Source organism: Megalopta genalis, chromosome 4 (assembly GCF_051020955.1).
Source record: "Megalopta genalis isolate 19385.01 chromosome 4, iyMegGena1_principal, whole genome shotgun sequence".
Classification (NCBI taxonomy): domain Eukaryota; kingdom Metazoa; phylum Arthropoda; class Insecta; order Hymenoptera; family Halictidae; genus Megalopta; species Megalopta genalis.
Window position 1 is genome coordinate 18754451 of NC_135016.1, and position 18348 is coordinate 18772798.

General features: G+C 43.8%; 1 protein-coding gene across 6 annotated transcripts in view; it reads left to right on the plus strand.

Annotated features, from left to right (window-relative positions):
- Ten-a (Teneurin-a transmembrane protein) overlaps nt 1–18348 on the plus strand; it is a 1349343-nt gene that overhangs the window by 564345 nt on the left and 766650 nt on the right. For 5 of the 6 annotated variants that reach the window (XM_033473288.2, XM_033473287.2, XM_033473289.2 and 2 more), the window contains exons 5-6: nt 11683–11886; nt 16814–16981. In XM_033473288.2, coding sequence (XP_033329179.2) covers nt 11683–11886; nt 16814–16981 — 372 coding nt within the window. The remainder of the gene's footprint in view (nt 1–11682; nt 11887–16813; nt 16982–18348) is intronic. The other variant, XM_033473293.2, reaches the window with a different exon arrangement.

Here is an 18348-nt window from a genome sequence, read left to right on the forward strand (position 1 = left end):
CGAATGTGCGACGAGATCGTCAACGTGGTGACAATATCAGGACTGTGCGTCCTTATCACAGAAGTTGCGAACATAGAATTTGATTGTTTACGTAACGAAGGATCTGGATGTATTGTTCATTGTTCCCATTATTTGTGCCTTCGATGCATAATCTATTGTTTTCTGAGGAGAATCTTCTTACTACTTTATAAAATTCTCGATCGCGAAGCGTTAATTTTTAGCGTCTCATTTTATTTCTTTATTTATTTAGCATCAACGAGCCAAGCGCCCTTTTAATTTCTCTACAAAAATTCAACCTAATAATAATAATAATAATAATGATGATACTAATAATAAAGTAATAATAAAATGGAAACTGTGGTTGAAATGGGCCACCGGTGACCGGCGCACCCAAATTGGTAGAAATATATACAGGGTGTCCCAAAAATCGCAATCCGAAAGTAGCAGGTCCCTCAGGTTATTTGAAGCAACTTCTTCCTTTACAAAAATTTTCTCCGAGTCACCGTTAACGAGTTATTAACGAAAAACAGTGACCAATGAGAGGCGAGCTCAGCTGGCGCGAGGCGACCGTGCCACTGAGCGGAACTGGGCTTCGCGCGCTGGTTGGCTGGGCCGCCTCGCGTCAGCCGTACTCGATTCTTATTGGTCACTGTTCTTTTGATAATAACTCGTTAACGGTGCCTCGGAGAACATTTTTGTAAAGGAAGAAGTTGCTTCAAATCGTCTATGGAACCCGCCATTTCAGGATTGCGAGACATATTTGGGACACACTGTATAATTTAAAACAAATATCAATATCTAAAATTTTGTATTATTACCATCGTCAATTCAAACAGTGACCCCATTGGCAATTAACACGTCAAACATGGTTATACACTCTAACTTATCTATTGCAGATAACATGTCAACATTATATGTATCACATAAAAGAAAATTCAACGTGTTAATAACGTTGATCATTCCTGCTCGCGGCACTCTCATCGAAGAAGACGCGTCAAAAACCGTATTGTATTTCCTCCGGTCGTTCGTCGACGGGACAGGCTCGTACGTTCGCGACGAAAAAAAGAAGAAGAAAAAACGGGAACGCTTCCTGTCCAAAATATGACGATGAATCGAGGTCCGATAGGTGGCAGCGTCGGCCGGTTATTGTTTCGAGGCGCGTGTACGTAAATACGGCTGCGCAATTGACGGATTTGGACGTGCGTTCGCAAGATTGTCCGAAACAAATAAAAGGGAAACAGCGCGCGGCACCGGGGTGCGCGTCGCGCTCGGAGGACATTGTTCTGAGATAGTCGGTCCCGCGCGGCCCGCTGTATAAAGGTAAACAACGAACCAATATTTCCAATCAACAGCGATGCGCACAATAAACCACCGGCGCGGCGTGCACACGCCGGGGATCGACGCGATTCTATAGCCGGTCACGCAGTGAATACCGGGTAGAACACTATTATATTTTTCTCCCCTTCTCCCTCTCTCTCTCTCTCGCTCTCTTTCGCTCTCTCTTTCTCTCTCTACGGTGCCCTCGACTGGCTCGATTTACTTTTCAGTCCGGAAGTGTGACCGACGTGAAAGCCTGCCGGACTATCGATTTTATTACCTGACGCGCGAGCACTCGCCATTACACGACTCCGGCAACAATACGCGACACGTGACACCGTGGAATAAAGAATAACCGTGGAAAGCTGAGGGAAAGAGGAACACCGGAACACGGTGTCAAATGGTGCCCGTCATTTGTTCCGACTACAAACGAGCGCTTGTTAGCGCGACTGACCCCATGAAGAACTCCGAGCGACGCGTTGTCGCCCAGGAGCACTGTCGCTTTTCCCGAACTACGACCACGCGTAAAATAAGAATTTTACAATTGTTATAGCGTGCGAACGCTTTATTTCACTCGGTGTTTGGTTAGGTCGCGCATTGCTGTGGTAATGCTTGGTGATTTTAACGACGAAATTTTCTTCATCCGTCTTCGTTTTTTGATCTCGCCTCTTCGTGGAAGGGTCCTTTGAAGGGACAAAGACTTGAATGAGAAAACGTTCTATTGTGAATTATTAATGCGCGTACAGTGTTCCCTCTTCGGATGTGTTACCAGCTAATGACGACATTATTATATTGAGGAGTCGATTTCTATTTATTCTTTCTTAAAATGCGAGGAAAGTTAAGTTCGTTGCTGTTACGATTTCATGTTGTTGTAACAATAGTATCTTTCTAAATGTACTAAAGTCATGAAAGCGCAGTAATTTATGCCGGAAATACCAAATTTCGGGTTGCTGTGAATTTCCTTGTGCCAGTCCTACGCCTGTGTAGTTTATAGCTGCGTCGATGCTAAGGGGCGACAGAGTGCCTTCGATAGTGGCATGAGGCCTCCGAATTGCCTTCGAATCATTTCAAGTGGTCTACAAATTGTCTTCGAATTGTGTCAAGTGGTCTAAGAATTGTCTTCGAATCTCGTCATGTGTTCTCCGAATTGCCTTCGAATCATTTCAAGTGGCCTCCGAATTGCCTTCGAATCATATCAAGTGGTCTATGAATTGTCTTCGAATCGTCTCAAGTAATCTACGAATTATCTTCGAATCGTTCCAAGTGGCCTCCGAATTGCCTTCGAATCTTGTCACGTGGCCTCCGAATTGCCTTCGAATCGTTTTTATTCTAGCATCATCACATCACTATGTATTTATATTAACCTACACCGGCATATTGACCGCTGCCTTCTTCTGCCGACTGCCCCGAGTTTCTATAAAAAAAAATAAATAAAAACAAATCACGAGGCTCGCAGAATCGCGTCTTAGTATTCTCGGATGCGCCGGCTTCAGTTCCGACCTCCGAACAGTTCCGGGAGAAATTACTGTACTCGGAACAAAATAAAATTCCGCGAAACCAACGCCGGCAGAGTCCACCCAATTCGCGGAGCTCGCACGAAGCGCGGGGCCACGCTCTGTAAAAATAATGGAGACCTCGGCGAATCCCAGGTCGTAGAGAGATTTCCGAGGGGGATGGGGGGTCTGCTTCCATAACGACTCAAGTGGACGTCGATCTGTATCCCCACCGGGAGGCACGGTGGGACTCCGATTCCGTTGGAAAAACACGGTCGCGACAACGGGACACGGTTTCCCCGTGACATCAAAGATCGGGAGCGCTTTCGTCGGCGGCGGCGGGGCACCGTTTCTCCGGAGAAAGGCCCCGGCCGCGATATAAAGAGAGATACGGACAAGATGGGCAGCCTGATAGCCGAGACGTCTGAGAGACCGAGTGGCCGTGGGACGGGTAGGGGGCGGGGGCAGTGGCGCTGATATTGCTCGCATTAAACTTTCATATTCAATCTTGCCACCCACCGTTGGGCTCTTTCCCTCGGTCCCTGCCTTAGCCGGAAGGTCGTGCCGCCGAGAGCAAGCTCGGCCCGGCTTCAACCCCACATGTAATTGTGTTACGCCCCCCCCTTCCACCCTCGGCGAACTCTCCTTCGCATGCCCTACGACCGCTACACCCTCCTCCTCGTCCCCCTCTCGCGCTCGTCCTCGTCCCTTCGCTTCTTCTCCCGACGATTCCTCCTCCCGGCAACTACCCTCTCTACATTTCTTACGCTTCGTTCCCGCAATTTTGGCCCGCGTTTCTATAGATTGGATTTTCTAATTCACGGCCGTGCCGCCGTGGGGCCGTGCCCGCTACCTGCACCCGGGGCTTTTTTAAGGGCTCCAACCCCTGGCGAAGGCGATGAAGTTTCGTCATATGTTTCGGAATATTTGACGCGCTCCGTGGCTGGCCGGAAGGCGACTTTTCGACGTTGTGACTCGAGATTTCCATTGGGCTTTTTTCTGGAGCTTGGCAAGCGATCGTCTTTAACGCTAGATTTACGCGTCAAAATGACGGGACGTTAATTTTTTTAAATTTACGATCGTTTGTATCGTTAAGATACATTTGTGAGTTATTTATTCAATTTATATGTTACTTAAATTATATGTTAATATATATAATAATTATATATATAATATATTAATAATTATTTATATATATATATATATATATATATATATATATATATATATAATAATAATAATAATAATTATATGTTACGTAAATAATACAGTAACACTTGTACAAAATCAGAATAACGTCTTACTATTACTTGACATAAATTGGTATAAAACAGCTGTTTCTTGTGCTCCGTAAAACTAGTGTTAACCCTTTGCAGTCGGAGCCATTTTAACTTGAAATTCGAAATGATTTTTCTGCCTTATAGTACTTCCATTTTATACAAACTAGTGCATTTTGTACATATTTTACAGTTTTTTAAATACAATCAAATTTGATCATGTTAAAATCACTTTGAAACATGATAACAACCATTTTCAATGCCGCCTTGAAGTCGCCACTCGAGTATTCTAGCCTAGCCCTTTAATTTTTCACATTTTCTTTATGGGAAAGGTGATTGGAAGGTCATTGTCAGTCACAAAATCCATTGGAATGTACATTGGAAGGTCAAGGAACTAAAAACCCCTAAAGAACAAAAGTTTAACATTTTCTTTACGAGAAACACATTAAACTTTTATTTTCCAGAGGTTTTTAATTTCTTGACCATTCAATATACATTCCAATGGATTTCGTCGAGAAAAGTCCAAAACCTAAAAGTCCCGAACCTAAGAACGTAATTAAAATAACCCAAAGGTTAATCACCGTCACAGGTTAGTTACCCGATAACTCGAGAGATACCCGATCGAAGATCGATCCCACGTCCCAACGAATTCTTCGACTGGAAACAGACGGTTTTTCCCTCGGGAAAAGCTGCGTCCGAAAGTTTACCGATATTTATCCGACAAAGGGACACCCTTTTTGGATATTTTCGAGCAGCCGAAAGTTCGGCCGATAGTCGATAATTCACGGGTGCAAAGCAAGCGCAATTAGAAGAACAGAGAAACGGAATGGGACGCTGATTACCGTTTATACCGGGAAAGATAATTATCAATTAAAAACTAACTTTCGCGAGATATTTTGCTTGCGGATGGAATTCACGGTCTTGTTAAGGCGTTTAGTGACTCTGCCTTCGGCTATTTGTAAAACTTTCCTCATTAATTACCGACAAGATTCAATCCCCTCGTCTCTTCCATACTATCACCCCCTCCCCCCCTCCCTGCCTCCTTTACCCTCGCTCGTCGTCCCTCTCCCCATCTTTTCTCACCGTCGTTTTACCCCTTTGTCCTTCGCCGCGGAAGGAAGTTTAATAGTAAATTAGATCGCGCGTTCGTCCGACGGGCAATTATCTGCCAATTAACGAGACCGATGTCGTGTCATCTTTTCCAATCCGTGTCCTCGCCGCCGACGACGCCGCAGCCGCAGCAACACCGCGTTCACGCATTATCTTGTTGACAAATTGTTTACCGGTGCGGTAATTGTTCAACGGTTTACTGCCGCGTAACGGCGTTCTCCGAAGCAACCAGCGTAGTAACGTTCCTCCAGAAAATTGATGCCATTCGAGAACGAAACGATGAAGGTGTAACTTCATGGACGGCTTCGGAGCTTAGCTCAGCGACGAGGCTCCGCGTCGCGGAAGAATCTTCCAGAGTTTAACGCCGGATTGAGATTAATAGGGCCCGGAAAGTGACAATCTGCGGACTTGATTTATAGCGCAGTTGTGTACAGTCGCGGTACAGTTGTGATACAGTTGTCGCGACCCCGCCTGGAACGATCACTATGCTCCGCGCAGGATTATTCCGCGGGAAGAACCGTGTTTAGTTGCTCCAATTTCTGTTGTTGCGTCGAGACGCTTGCTAGAGCGAGCTTCTTCTGCTCGTGCTTGGATATTAACCGAATCAACTGTTCACCCAGTTATCCACTCATCCACTCCGCTAATTGATCCACCTAGTTATTAAATTGTTTAAGTTCCTAGTTCGCTACAATTTCTGTTCGTTTGTTGGAAACCGAAGATATCGTCTTTCATCAAATATGAAACGTTTCCACAGATGTTACATAATTTTTTTCGTTACTGTATTTGGTACGGATTTGAAGATTAAAGATTTCTCTTTGCAATCAGGCCCAAAAACTAGGCGTACGAATTTTTTAATAACAATTCGTTCGTTGGAAACCGAAGATACCGTTTTTCATCAAATATGTTACAAACTGAAACGTTTCCACAGATGTTACATAATTTTTCTCGTTACTGTATTTGGTACGGATTTGAAGATTAAAGATTTCTCTTTGCAATCAGGCCCAAAAACTAGGCGCACGAATTTTTTAATAACAATTCGTTCGTTGGAAACCGAAGATACCGTTTTTCATCAAATGTGTTACAAACTGAAACGTTTCCACAGATGTTACATAATTTTTCTCGTTACTGTATTTGGTACGGATTTGAAGATTAAAGATTTCTCTTTGCAATCAGGCCCAAAAACTAGGCGTACGAATTTTTTAATAACAATTCGTTCGATGGAAACCGAAGATACCGTTTTTCATCAAATATGTTATAAACTGAAACGTTTCTTCAGATGTTACATAATTTTTCTCGTTACTGTATTTGGTACGGATTTGAAGATTAAAGATTTCTCTTTGCAATCAGGCCCAAAAACTAGACGTACGAATTTTTTAATAACAATTCGTTCGTTGGAAACCGAAGATACCGTCTTTCATCAAATATGTTACAAACTGAAACGTTTCCGCAGATGTTACATAATTTTTCTCGTTACTGTATTTGGTATGAATTTGAAGATTAAAGATTTCTCTTTGCAATCATGCCCAAAAAGTTGACGTACGAATTTTTTAACAACAGATACACTGCCAAGTTTACAATAATAAACGGAACACCGTGAGCATTCCGAACACCTGGAACATGTTCCTCTATTGTGTCGCGTAAAACACCCTCAAAAAATCGCACGCCATGATTCGAGGGGTCGTTGTAAAGAGGAGACTTCGCTCTTCAAATCCGTGTCAGACTCGGCCCGGAACAAAATTTTTCATTGTCATCGGAGACGCTCGAATTCATAGCATTTTCAAGAAGATGTGCACCTTCAGTTTTTCACCTGCTGTATCATAACAAAAAATCCTAGACAAAAATAAACAACGGCATGCGAAAGTAGATGCTTCAAGCTTTAAAATGAGTCCAGACTTATCCGTCTGCGAGCATCTTCGACCAAATCGCGATAGCTCGAATACGGAGAACATTCGAAAAATTCGCAAAAACGTTCCAATACTTTTAGAGTCGCGATGGAAAATCGTTCGCTTTCCACGCGTGAAACGTCTAGCTATAGGTTCTCCATTTATCGGTGTACATGGCATCGCAGCGATCTTCCGAAATTGTTATTGGATCGACAGCGACCGACAGAGGAGACCGGTGTCACAAACGCCCACCGTCAGATCCTATTTACGTGATCGCGTCCTGTTTGCAACCGGTCGCCGATCGACCCCGACGATCGGCCCGTTCGCAGTGCACGTCACCGAGGGAACAGTCCGTCACGTCGGAATATTCTTGCCCGACGGTGCCTGACGTTCCGTGACGCGCGAATGACAGGACACCCACGAACGCCTCCGCGCCCGGCAATTGGGTCACACGGTACAACGGGCGCGATCGCCGTTTCATATCGAGCCGATCGTTCTGCACAGATCTCCGCTATCCGTGCAGCTTACGGACAGCGAGACGGAAACTACGAAAAGCGAAAACAAAATCCAAGAAAATGCGGAGATTTTCCGCCGGCCTGGCACCGGCCGACCTGCAGCTGATTTCTCGCTAATTCGCGCTCGGATTGCGCAGAGACAATTTTGGGAAGAGGAGATACGATTGTGGCTCGTTTTTATAATTGTTGACAATTGGCGATTATAAAAACGAGCCGCAATTTTCTTCCCAAATTGCACATTTTTGCTTACTTAGCTGAGGGACAATTGGAGAGAATTTGCTGTATCTCACGTTAATTTTTTCCTGGATCTTTAATTCGTATTTGATAAAATTCTCGCCGAATCGCTCGTTGACAATCGATAACTATAAAGACGAGCCACGAGCCTCGAATAATCGTATCTCCTCTTCTCGAATTGTCCATTTTTGTGGACAATCTGAGCGTCAATTAGAGAGACATTATTGTGCTGCGGTACTTTATAAAAGTAATGATATCTAACATCTCGTAGTGATTAATTTTCTAAAAATTAATCTCATAATTTGTTATGTATTTACTATCGATTATTTATGACATGCAAGTAACAGCAATCGCAGATTTAATTCATTTACGAGAACGTTGGCTCTCATGAGATACAGCAAATTCTCCCTAATTGACGCTTAGATTGTGCACAAAAATGGTCAATTTGAAAGGAGAAGATAGGATTATTCCAGCTTGACACCTTGTTTTTATAATCGTTGACAATCGATAACTATAAGAATGAGCTGCAAGCCTCTAATAATCGTATCTCCTCTTCCTAAACTGTCCATTTCCGTTTCCAAGCCGATCGTCGATTAGAGAAACATTACTGTAACCAGAAGACACAGCGAATAACCGGCCGAACGAATAAGCGAAATCCGGTCGTCGCCCCGAACCGAACAACGCCGTTTAATCACATCAGCCGTGCAAACAGCGTCGAGAAAGTCCGCGCAATTAATAATTACATCGGCCGTCGATACAACGGAATCGCAGAAATCAAAGAGCGCCGCGGCGCCGGTTAAAATCTATCGCCGTGAATTAATATCCATTAAATTTCTAATCATCGATGGTCATCGAATGGTCCCGGTAATTCACCGTGGGACACGTGTCAACGCGTTGTCGGAGCAAACGCGCCCGTATTACGATCGAATTGACTTCCATTCATCGAGGCATGGATGCGCGACGCAAATATGATTGTCGAAGACCGTGGCATGGCGCATAAACACGCGAAACGAACGGCGGGGGGGGCGGGGGACGGCCTCCTCTCCCCCGGAGGGGGTGGTCGAGGTGGTCGGTTCGGTGATTTCAGGTTTCATCGCGTTTCGGAACAGCAACCGTTCGCGAGACGATCCGCGCTGCGCCGCTGCACCGCCGCTGCTGTTCCCGGCGCATAGCTCCGATGCACGTTGCTCTCGGTGCATAGTCGCCGCGGGATGCAGCCTGGCGCGCGCACAATCGCGTACAGCCGCGCGACACGCGAGATAGAGAGAGAGAGATAGAGAGAGAGAGAGAGAGAGAGAGAGAGAGAGAGAGAGAGAGCTATACAGCGAATCTTCCGGAGTCATCTCGAGAGTGGCGGCGTGTTCTCGCGACGCAGCCATCATTTCGTTTTACTGCTCTCCGAGCGCCGCATCAGCCGACCATGTTGGCGAAGCCTTTCCCGGACTATCTCGGCCCTGCATTCTTTCCTCCTGGACCGGGGAGGAGCACTTTGACGCGCGTCGTTGCCCTGACCCGCATTTGCTTAAGTTGTCTGCCGCCCCCGCATCCGCGAGAACACCCCGGGAACCGGCGGAGCGCGTCCGGTAGCAGCCCCTCGCGCGCTGGATTCGCGTTTAGGGTACGTTTACGTCGCTGAAGCACGATGGCCGGCGAGCGGCCGGGCACTAAGCGATGAGATTGTTTCAATGAACGAAGAGAGGCTGGTGTTTCCCTTTCTTTGATTTTCGAAGGGAGCCAGGGGAGCAAATGGTTCGGGGATGTTTAACCTTTAGCTATGATTCGATGGTTCCCGCAAGAAACACTACGGTATTGGAGTCGGGATGACTATGGATAAACTGTCCGTTGTATATTTTTCTTAGCTAGTGTATACAATAATAAAACCATGAAAAATTAATGGAGTAATATTTTACTATGGAGTAATATAGAAATATAGTAAATAATATAGAAATACAGGACAATTTAGGAAGAGGATGCATGATTATTCGAGCCTTGCGTATGAATAATCGTATCTCCTCTTCCCAAATTATTCATTTTCTGTTTACAAGCTGAAAAAAATTAGGGAAAAATTGCTATACAATTTTGGGGTCACTCATGATTATTATGCAACGCCGAGCTTACTATTGCCGGTCAAACGAACACTTTTGCTTAGTTTAGTTTACAGTTGTTGAAATCATAATGACCTTTGGAAAAACGAATCTTTTGCACGAATTATTTAGAACAAAGTCTAATTCTCACTGCTTCAAGCATACCTATCTGGCACATTCGATGCCAGGCTTGGGAATATAAGCATACAAATAAGTTGTAGCGTTGGAAATGCTTAATTTTATTTGTATATTGAAGGTCGTTCGCTATCCGGGTTCGGTAGATCAACGACACAAGCGTTCTAAGTTGAAACAATATACGTAAATTAGAAGAATGATCGTCGATGCGTCTGGACCAGGAACGTCCAGATAGATTTAAAGGGAATGATAGCGTTGTAATGTAATTTATTCCGCAACGACTGCAATTATAATTGAATTTACATTGCTACCGATATTGTATGCGGCGTAATTCAATCCTCGTCGATCGATAATGTTTTAAATAATTCGTTCGTCCAACGTGACAGAATAGTGCGGCTGCAATTTGCGGAAGACACTGAGATTCTTATCAGTGATTGATGTTTCAATTAGCCAGCCGATATGATGCATTCGTAACAAGAATGCAAAACACTGCAACGTGACTGTGAGAACCCGGAAACGAATCGTTTCAGTACTAACATAACTTGCGTTCGCAAAAATTCCTGTTGCAAGACAGCGAGAATTTCATCAAATACTCAAATTTTATCAAATTCTCTCGAATTGGACCCTCAGCTTGTAAACAAAAACGTGCAATTTCAGAAGAGAAGAGAATAACCATTCGAGCCTCGCGGCTCGTTTTCACAATCACCGATTGTCAACAATTGAGCCGTTCTTTTTGAAAGTGGCATGAGTCACTCTTTTTTTTCTTTTTAAATGAAAAGATACCGTTCAATTGTAATTAGTGTTACCATTAACCCTTTCGCTCCGAACGACGGATATATCCGTCATCCATATGAACACTCGCGGAGCCGAACGCCGGATATATCCGACATCCACATGATCGCCCTCTGGGGACGAACGCCGGATATATCCGACATGCTGGTAAAATCGCTTCTTGTTACTATTGCGTGAATCTTTTGACGAAACAAACAAACGACAGTCCGAAATAAACGACACACCATTCAAGTTATATTTGTTCTACCTGCATTTCCCATTATTATTGTGTTACATGTCATAAAGGGATAGAAAATCGAAAGTACTAACTTTGGGACTAATTATTATGTATTATGTTTTGTATTATGAATATTATGTTTTATTTTATTACTGTATATTATATATTATTTCTTCACTTTTTCCATTGTTAATGAAACTTTTTTTACCTATTAAATAACTTTATACCTTATGCAGAAATTATAACTATATTGTTTTAAAGAAAAATCCCTTTTCTTCCCAAATACACTATCCACGCGCAATGTGCACAATTTCGGCGGGTGGTTCCGTTCAGGAGTGGCGCTACGGCGGACTGAACCGCCGTAGCGAAAGGGTTAAGTCGATTTTTTTGAAAAAGTGACTTATGCCACTTTAAAAATAAACGACTCAATTATAAAAACGAGCCGCAAGCCTCGTCCGATCGTATCTCCTCTCCCGAAACTGTCCATTTTCGTTTCCAAGCTGAGCGTCGATTAGAGAGACATTACTGTGATACCCACACTTACCCTATAAACTCGAACAATTATGTATTATTTTGCATATAATCGAGACAGCGATTGAGAGGACGGAAACATTTGTGTGCGTAGGTGTTGGGGACCGGTCGTACCGCACAGGTTCCGACACGGAGGGCGCGGTGACCACGGACAACCCGACGACGCCGTTCCCGACGCCGCCGCCAACCTTGACGCCGAATCATCGACAGGCGTCACCGTTCCCTCTGGAAAGCACCAATTCTCGCCGGCATCATTACAACGGGAGCATATCATCGGAGAGATCCCGCAACGGCAACGGTACAGAGTTAATTAGCGCCACGAGCGGATTCTGGCCCGACCCGCGTGCTAGATGATACTCGTGAACGCCGCAAGACGAATCCCCCGTTGTTACGTCGCGTTACGTTACCGCGACTACCTACCGTCCGGGGGCTTGATTAATCCAAGCGAAACGATCGCCTCCGGTTCGGAATAACATTTGTGCACCCCGTGTCTCCGGCTCCTGTAAATATTAACCGTGCCGTCGCATCGGCGACGGACGATATTATCACGGAACATAACCCGTGGAAATCGCGGCGGTGCCGCGTAGCTATCGCAAGGAACGGAACTCTTCTTTTTTTTTTACTCAGACGACAAAATACATCGACGTGAGAATCCAATACGGTGTACGGGCGTCGACCGATTTAACCAGTTAGCCGTTTTCGACGAGTATACTCGTCGCGAAGAAATGGTAATACAGTGATGTCTCTCTAATTGACGCTCGGATGGTTAACGAAAGTGGACGATTTTGGAAGAGGAGATACGATTGTTCGAGCCTTGTGGCTCGTTTTTTTTGGTTGTCGATTGTCAAGGACTATAGAGACGAGTTTCGAGGCTCGGATAATCGCGTCTCCACTTCCAAAACTGTTCATTTTTGTGCATAATCTGAGCGTCAGTATGGGAGACATTATTGTATATCGCGTTAGGAAGTAGTTCAGATTTGCTGTTTAAATTGTATGTTTCATGGACACTGAAGTATGTTCGTCGATTTTCAGATGTTTCGAATATTTAGAAGTCAAGATGAAATTATATATAATTAATAATATTATATATATTATTATATATATATATATATATATATATATATATATACATAATATATAATATAACATAATAATATAATAGCATAATAATAATAATATAATAATATAATATATATATATTAATATATATTAATATATATACACAGGGTGTCCCAAAAATGTTTCGCAATCCGGAAATAGGAAGTTCCTGGGGTCATTTGAAGTAACTTCTTCCTTAGCGAAAATGCAATCCGTGGCTTTGTTTACGAGTTATTAATGAAAAACAGTGACCAATGTGAGGTGAGCTCGGCTGACGCGAGCTAATGAGCTTTGATTTTAAGTCGATATATTTAAGGATTTGCGTTTTAACACGTTTAAAAGTATGGATGCTAACTTTCGAGAAGATTTACTTGTATTTGTTATCTCAGGATACTGATATTTTTCTCAGTATAAATAATTTCGTATAAACATTAAAAAAATCACCACTTTTCATATTACGGTAAAGTGACTTATGCCACTTTCAAAATAAACGGCTCAATTATTATTTAATAAGCCGTATTCAAAGAAACGAAGTCGTCTAGGTAATTATTATTTCGACGAGATATCATTTCCTGCTTAACGAAAGACATTTTTCACTGGTCCCGGTTTTCGTAAGATAAGCCGCACGGACGGGATTTTGCATAAAGGTCTGCGGTTTGTTCATCGGATTATTATAAGGATTAAGGGGGTATTTTCGTCTAGCTGCTCGGGATAGTCGATTTTTCGCGGCTCCCCAAAGAATGAGGTTTCGGAAATGAGTTTCTAAATCGATATCCCCAAATCCCCGAAATTGACGAAGTTAACGCGATTTGAATCCTTTGAACCCTGCAGCCGCGTTTTCTCCGGAACTCTGTTCATCGAATTAACTTCCACGATATCTCCGAATCTACTAAACCAGTTACCAGCAGATTTTGGCATCGGTGCGATATAACGAAGTCGAAAATATTTTTCGTTACTACAGTAATGTCTCTCTAATTGACTCTCTCGGATTGTCAATCAAAATGGACAATTTGGGAAGCGGAAATACGACTATTCGAGCCTTGCGGTTTATTTTTATAGTTTAAATTGTCCACAATTATAAAAACGAGCCAGAAGGCTCGAATAATCGTAGTCGACATTACTGTACAGTAATGTCTCCCTTAGTGACGCTCAGATTGTCCACGAAAATGGACAATTTGGGAAGCGGAGATACGATTATTCGAGCCTTGCGGTTTATTTTTATAGTTATAAATTGTCCACAATTATAAAAACGAGCCACAAGGCTCGAATAATCGTAGTCGACATTACTGTACAGTAATGTCTCCCTTACTGACGCTCAGATTGTCCACGAAAATGGACAATTTGGGAAGCGGAGATACGATTGTTCGAGCCTTGCGGTTTATTTTTATAGTTATAAATTGTCCACAATTATAAAAACGAGCCACAAGGCTCGAATAATCGTAGTCGACATTACTGTACAGTAATGTCTCCCTTACTGTCGCTCAGATTGTTAACGAAAATGGACAATTTGGGAAGAGGAGATACGATCGTTCGAGCCTTGTACCTCGTACAGCTATAAAAACGAGCCGCAAGGCTCGAATAATCGTATCTCCTCTTCCCAAATTGTCCACTTTCGTGGCCAATCCGAGCGTCAATTAGGGAGACATTACTGTATTTCGTATTCTCGGAAAGAAATTACCGTCCGCCGCGTAAGGTTTCGCTTCAAAACTTCGGAACGCAAACATTTTGTTATTGCTAATCGTCGCTTTGATCGAGAAATTGTTGCCGATCGTCGAAAGACGCGTGAAAAAGCGTTCGTTAAACAAGCGCGAGTAAAATATTCCGTTGTTCCTGGAAGTCGGGTGAAAATATCGCGTCGACCGGAACGCGTGTTATCGGGAACGATTTAAACTTAAACATTGAATACCGCGTCGATAATATCTGCCTTCGGCTAACTTACTTTACGAGGTGACTTCACGTGCGAAAATGCACCGATAACGAGGGGGGGGGGGAGAAATTAGCCGCACTCGATTCCCCTTTTCGAAACGCGTCGAGATCGCAGCAACAAATTTTGTTTTCCACGAATCGTTGTTTTCGAGAAAATTGAATCTCGATCTCGCTCGCACGCCGCGCCAAATGGAACTATAAACTAACTCACCGTTCCTGCTAATTGCCAGCTGATCGGTGCGCGAATCAAAAAATCGTCGCTATCGATTTTCCAGCGAAACGAATTTTCGCCGTCGAGATTAAATATTATTCCGCGTTCCCCATCCCGTCCGGTCACACCGGAAGAACCGACTGGGCACGCGTTTCCAAAGGAACAAAGCCGTAAGCCTCTTACTCATTTTAACGAAGGACTGCGAAATCCTTTGCGTCAAAGTTCGGAAAAGCAGCAATTTTTCCAACCCTTCTAATGTCTTCCCCTTAATCCTTCGAGATCCGACTATTCCGTGGACTCACTTATTTTAAATTGCTTCCCTGCACGCTTTCAGAACCCCTCTCCTCCCCCCCTTTGAAGTAACAATTCGTAGTTCCTCGAAGTACGGGTCCATGCAAACTTGATCAGCGAATATTTTGCTTCGCGTTTTTGTAAAAAGGACTAAACATTGCATCGAAGAACATGCTTCTATTTGAGGGGTTTCAAAAATTTTATCTGTACTTCTCTGAAGTACGAATACATCAAATATTGCTGAACGAACATTTTATTGCATGTACGAAAAAGTAGAAACCATTACCTTGCAGGCCATATGCAACATCCCCAAAGACCACTTCCGCTTCTACTTAAGCCGAGCCGGAAAAAAATGACCAAAATGCTTGTCTCTTCGCGCTCGGAAGTGACGAAACCCGCTTAAACTGTAAGCAGTGGCGTAGCACCTTTTTAGAGAGCGCGCCTATATGTACAGTAATTTCTCCCTAACTGACGCTTAAATTGTCCACAAAAATGGACAATTTGGGAAGATGAGACACGATTATTCGAGCCTTGCAGCTCGTTTTTATAGTTGTTGGCAATCGATAAGCATAAAAAACGAGCCACAAGGAACAAAAAAACGAACAATCATATCTCCTCTTCCCAAATTGTCCATTTCTGTGGACAATCCGAGCGTCAGTTAGAGAAACATTACTGTATCGCGAGAATCAAGCGACGACGAGTATACTCGTCGAGCACAATTATGACGTCATATTGACGGATCGGTTTTCATAAAATGTGATTCTAACGTTTTGGCTATTTCTAACCCTCTTTTTATGTATACTAAACTCAAAGGTTGCTTTGTTGCATTAAAAGTCTGCACTAAGTTATCCTGCTCGTTATTAGAATGAGAACAATTAGCTAATTCGATTAATTCGATTTCATCGATATCTTTGTTGTAATTAATTAATTCGGTGATGTCTGTCTCAGTCTGATAATGTGTGTCTCGTATAATCAAGTGCATTGTACTGCTACTTCTCCATGACGAGTATACTCGTCAAACACAGCTACCTGGTGAACGCTAGATTTACGGAGCACAAAAAACAGCTGTTTCATATCAACTTATAAAAGTAACTATAAGACATTTATTCTGATTTTTAACAAGTGTTATTGTAACATTTGCCGGAAGTAATAAATAAATTGAGTGAACAACTCATAAATGTATCTTTACGATATGAATAATCGGATACCGGGCACAAAAAACAGCTGTTTTATATTAATTTATAAAAGTAACAATGAGCCATTTAATCTGATTTTTAACAAGCGTTATACTGTAACATTTGTCACAAGGAACATATAAATTGAATAAACAACTCATAAATGTATCTTCGCGATACAAATAATCGTAAATGAAAAAATCAGCAACCCGCCATTTTGTCGGTTTCCGTAAATCTAGCGTTAAGTGCTCGCGCTCGGTCCGAAGACACGGGAAACCGATTTCAACGATATCTTTTTCCGAGAAATTGTTTCCCGCGTTCCCCCCTGCCGTAATTTCCGTATCCGCGTACGCGAAGCTTCGATGCTCCGTTCCATAATAACCCGAAAAAAAACATGTTATCGCATAAATCGTCTAAAATCGACGTCTCCGAGTGGGAATACCCCGTTAAGGGAGCGCCCCGGGTAGATTTTCCGAGGCGGAGGTTTCGAGAGGAGGCATTTGAAAAATTCTGATGGGTTGCAGGCGAAACGGTGTACGCGGCTCCGTCGAAAAAGACGAGCACCGGCGGTGGGACCTTAGGGCGAAGAACTCGTCGAGGTCACGCAAGCGCCCTGAGCAGCAGCTCGACGGCGAGCGACCGTTCGGAGACCGTCTTCCCCGACGAGCACTCCCGCATGCATCTCACCAACGGTAAGCCGACGTGTGTCTGTCTCCCCCCCACTTCCCTTCACCCCCTAACTTCAGCCCCGCGCCACCCCCGCGTCATTTTTCTCGCGGCATTTTTCACCTGTTCCGGCCGGCACGGGCGGTTCGCCGTGGTTCATCGAGCTTTTGTTTCCTTTTCGCATCGCATGCACGCATCGAGAGACACACAGGCGAGCGGCGCTCGTACGGAGAACGGAGGACAGAGAGACGGCCGCTTACCCTACGCTTCTCGTCCGCGTTCGGACGGACGTATCGAATTTTCCGCGATTTTCCTATGTAATTATCCGATAAAACAACGGCCGTGAGAGAGCCACCGTCGGAACGAACACGTATTTCGTTGCACACGCCGAGGGCGAACACCCCCGGATAAATTCATCGATCGCCGTGAGCGCCGGCTACGGCACCGGGTCCCCGGAAATCACAACGTAAAATTTCCCGCGGAGCGATAAGTTAACGATCCGTGCCTCAAATACGATTACCGGACTAACAGGATTACCGGCTGGTATCGAGCCCCTGGCCGAAGCTAAATCAGGTTTCGTGTAAACGTGTTCCTCGTTAAAAGCTTAATATTAATAGTCACTCCCTTACCGATACGCGGCCGAGCGAGCCCGGATCTTCGGTTTCGTTCGGCCATTGTTCCGAAACGGACACGACGATGCTGTCGGCGGAATCTTTTTGATCAGCTGTTGCGACGGAACGGTCACTTTCGCTCCTGGATCGCTCGTTCGTTTGGAGACTTTGAGAGTAAAGATAGTTCGATGTTGTTCATTGTTTGTCACCGATCGAACGGAATCGATAAGATCGATAGACGGAATAGAACCTTTTGAAAATCAGAAATTGATAGTTTCCCCGAGAAATGTTCGGAGGTCGGAATTGAAAGCGGCAGATCTGAGAATACTAAGACGCGATTTTTTGAAACTCGCGGAGAGGTTTTTTTTATAGAAACTAGGGGCAGTTGGCAAAACGTTACTGTGATGAACATTAATATGAATACTAGAATAGTAATATTAATAGTAATGCTAGTAGAATAAAAACGATGGCTTGACTTTTTTATTTCTAATTTTTTGCCGCGATTCGAAGACAATTTGGAGGCCACTTGGCACGATTCGAAGGAAATTCGGAGGCCACATGACACGATTCGAAGGCAATTTGTAGACCACTTGACACGATTCGAAGGCAATTCGGAGGCCACAAGCCACGATTCAAAGGAAATTCGGAGGACACATGACAATATTCAAAGATAATTCATAGACCACTTAACAGGATTCAAAGACAATTCGTAGATTACTTGACACGATTCGAAGACAATTCGGAGGCTATAGAACAAGATTCGAAGGCAATTCGTAGACCAC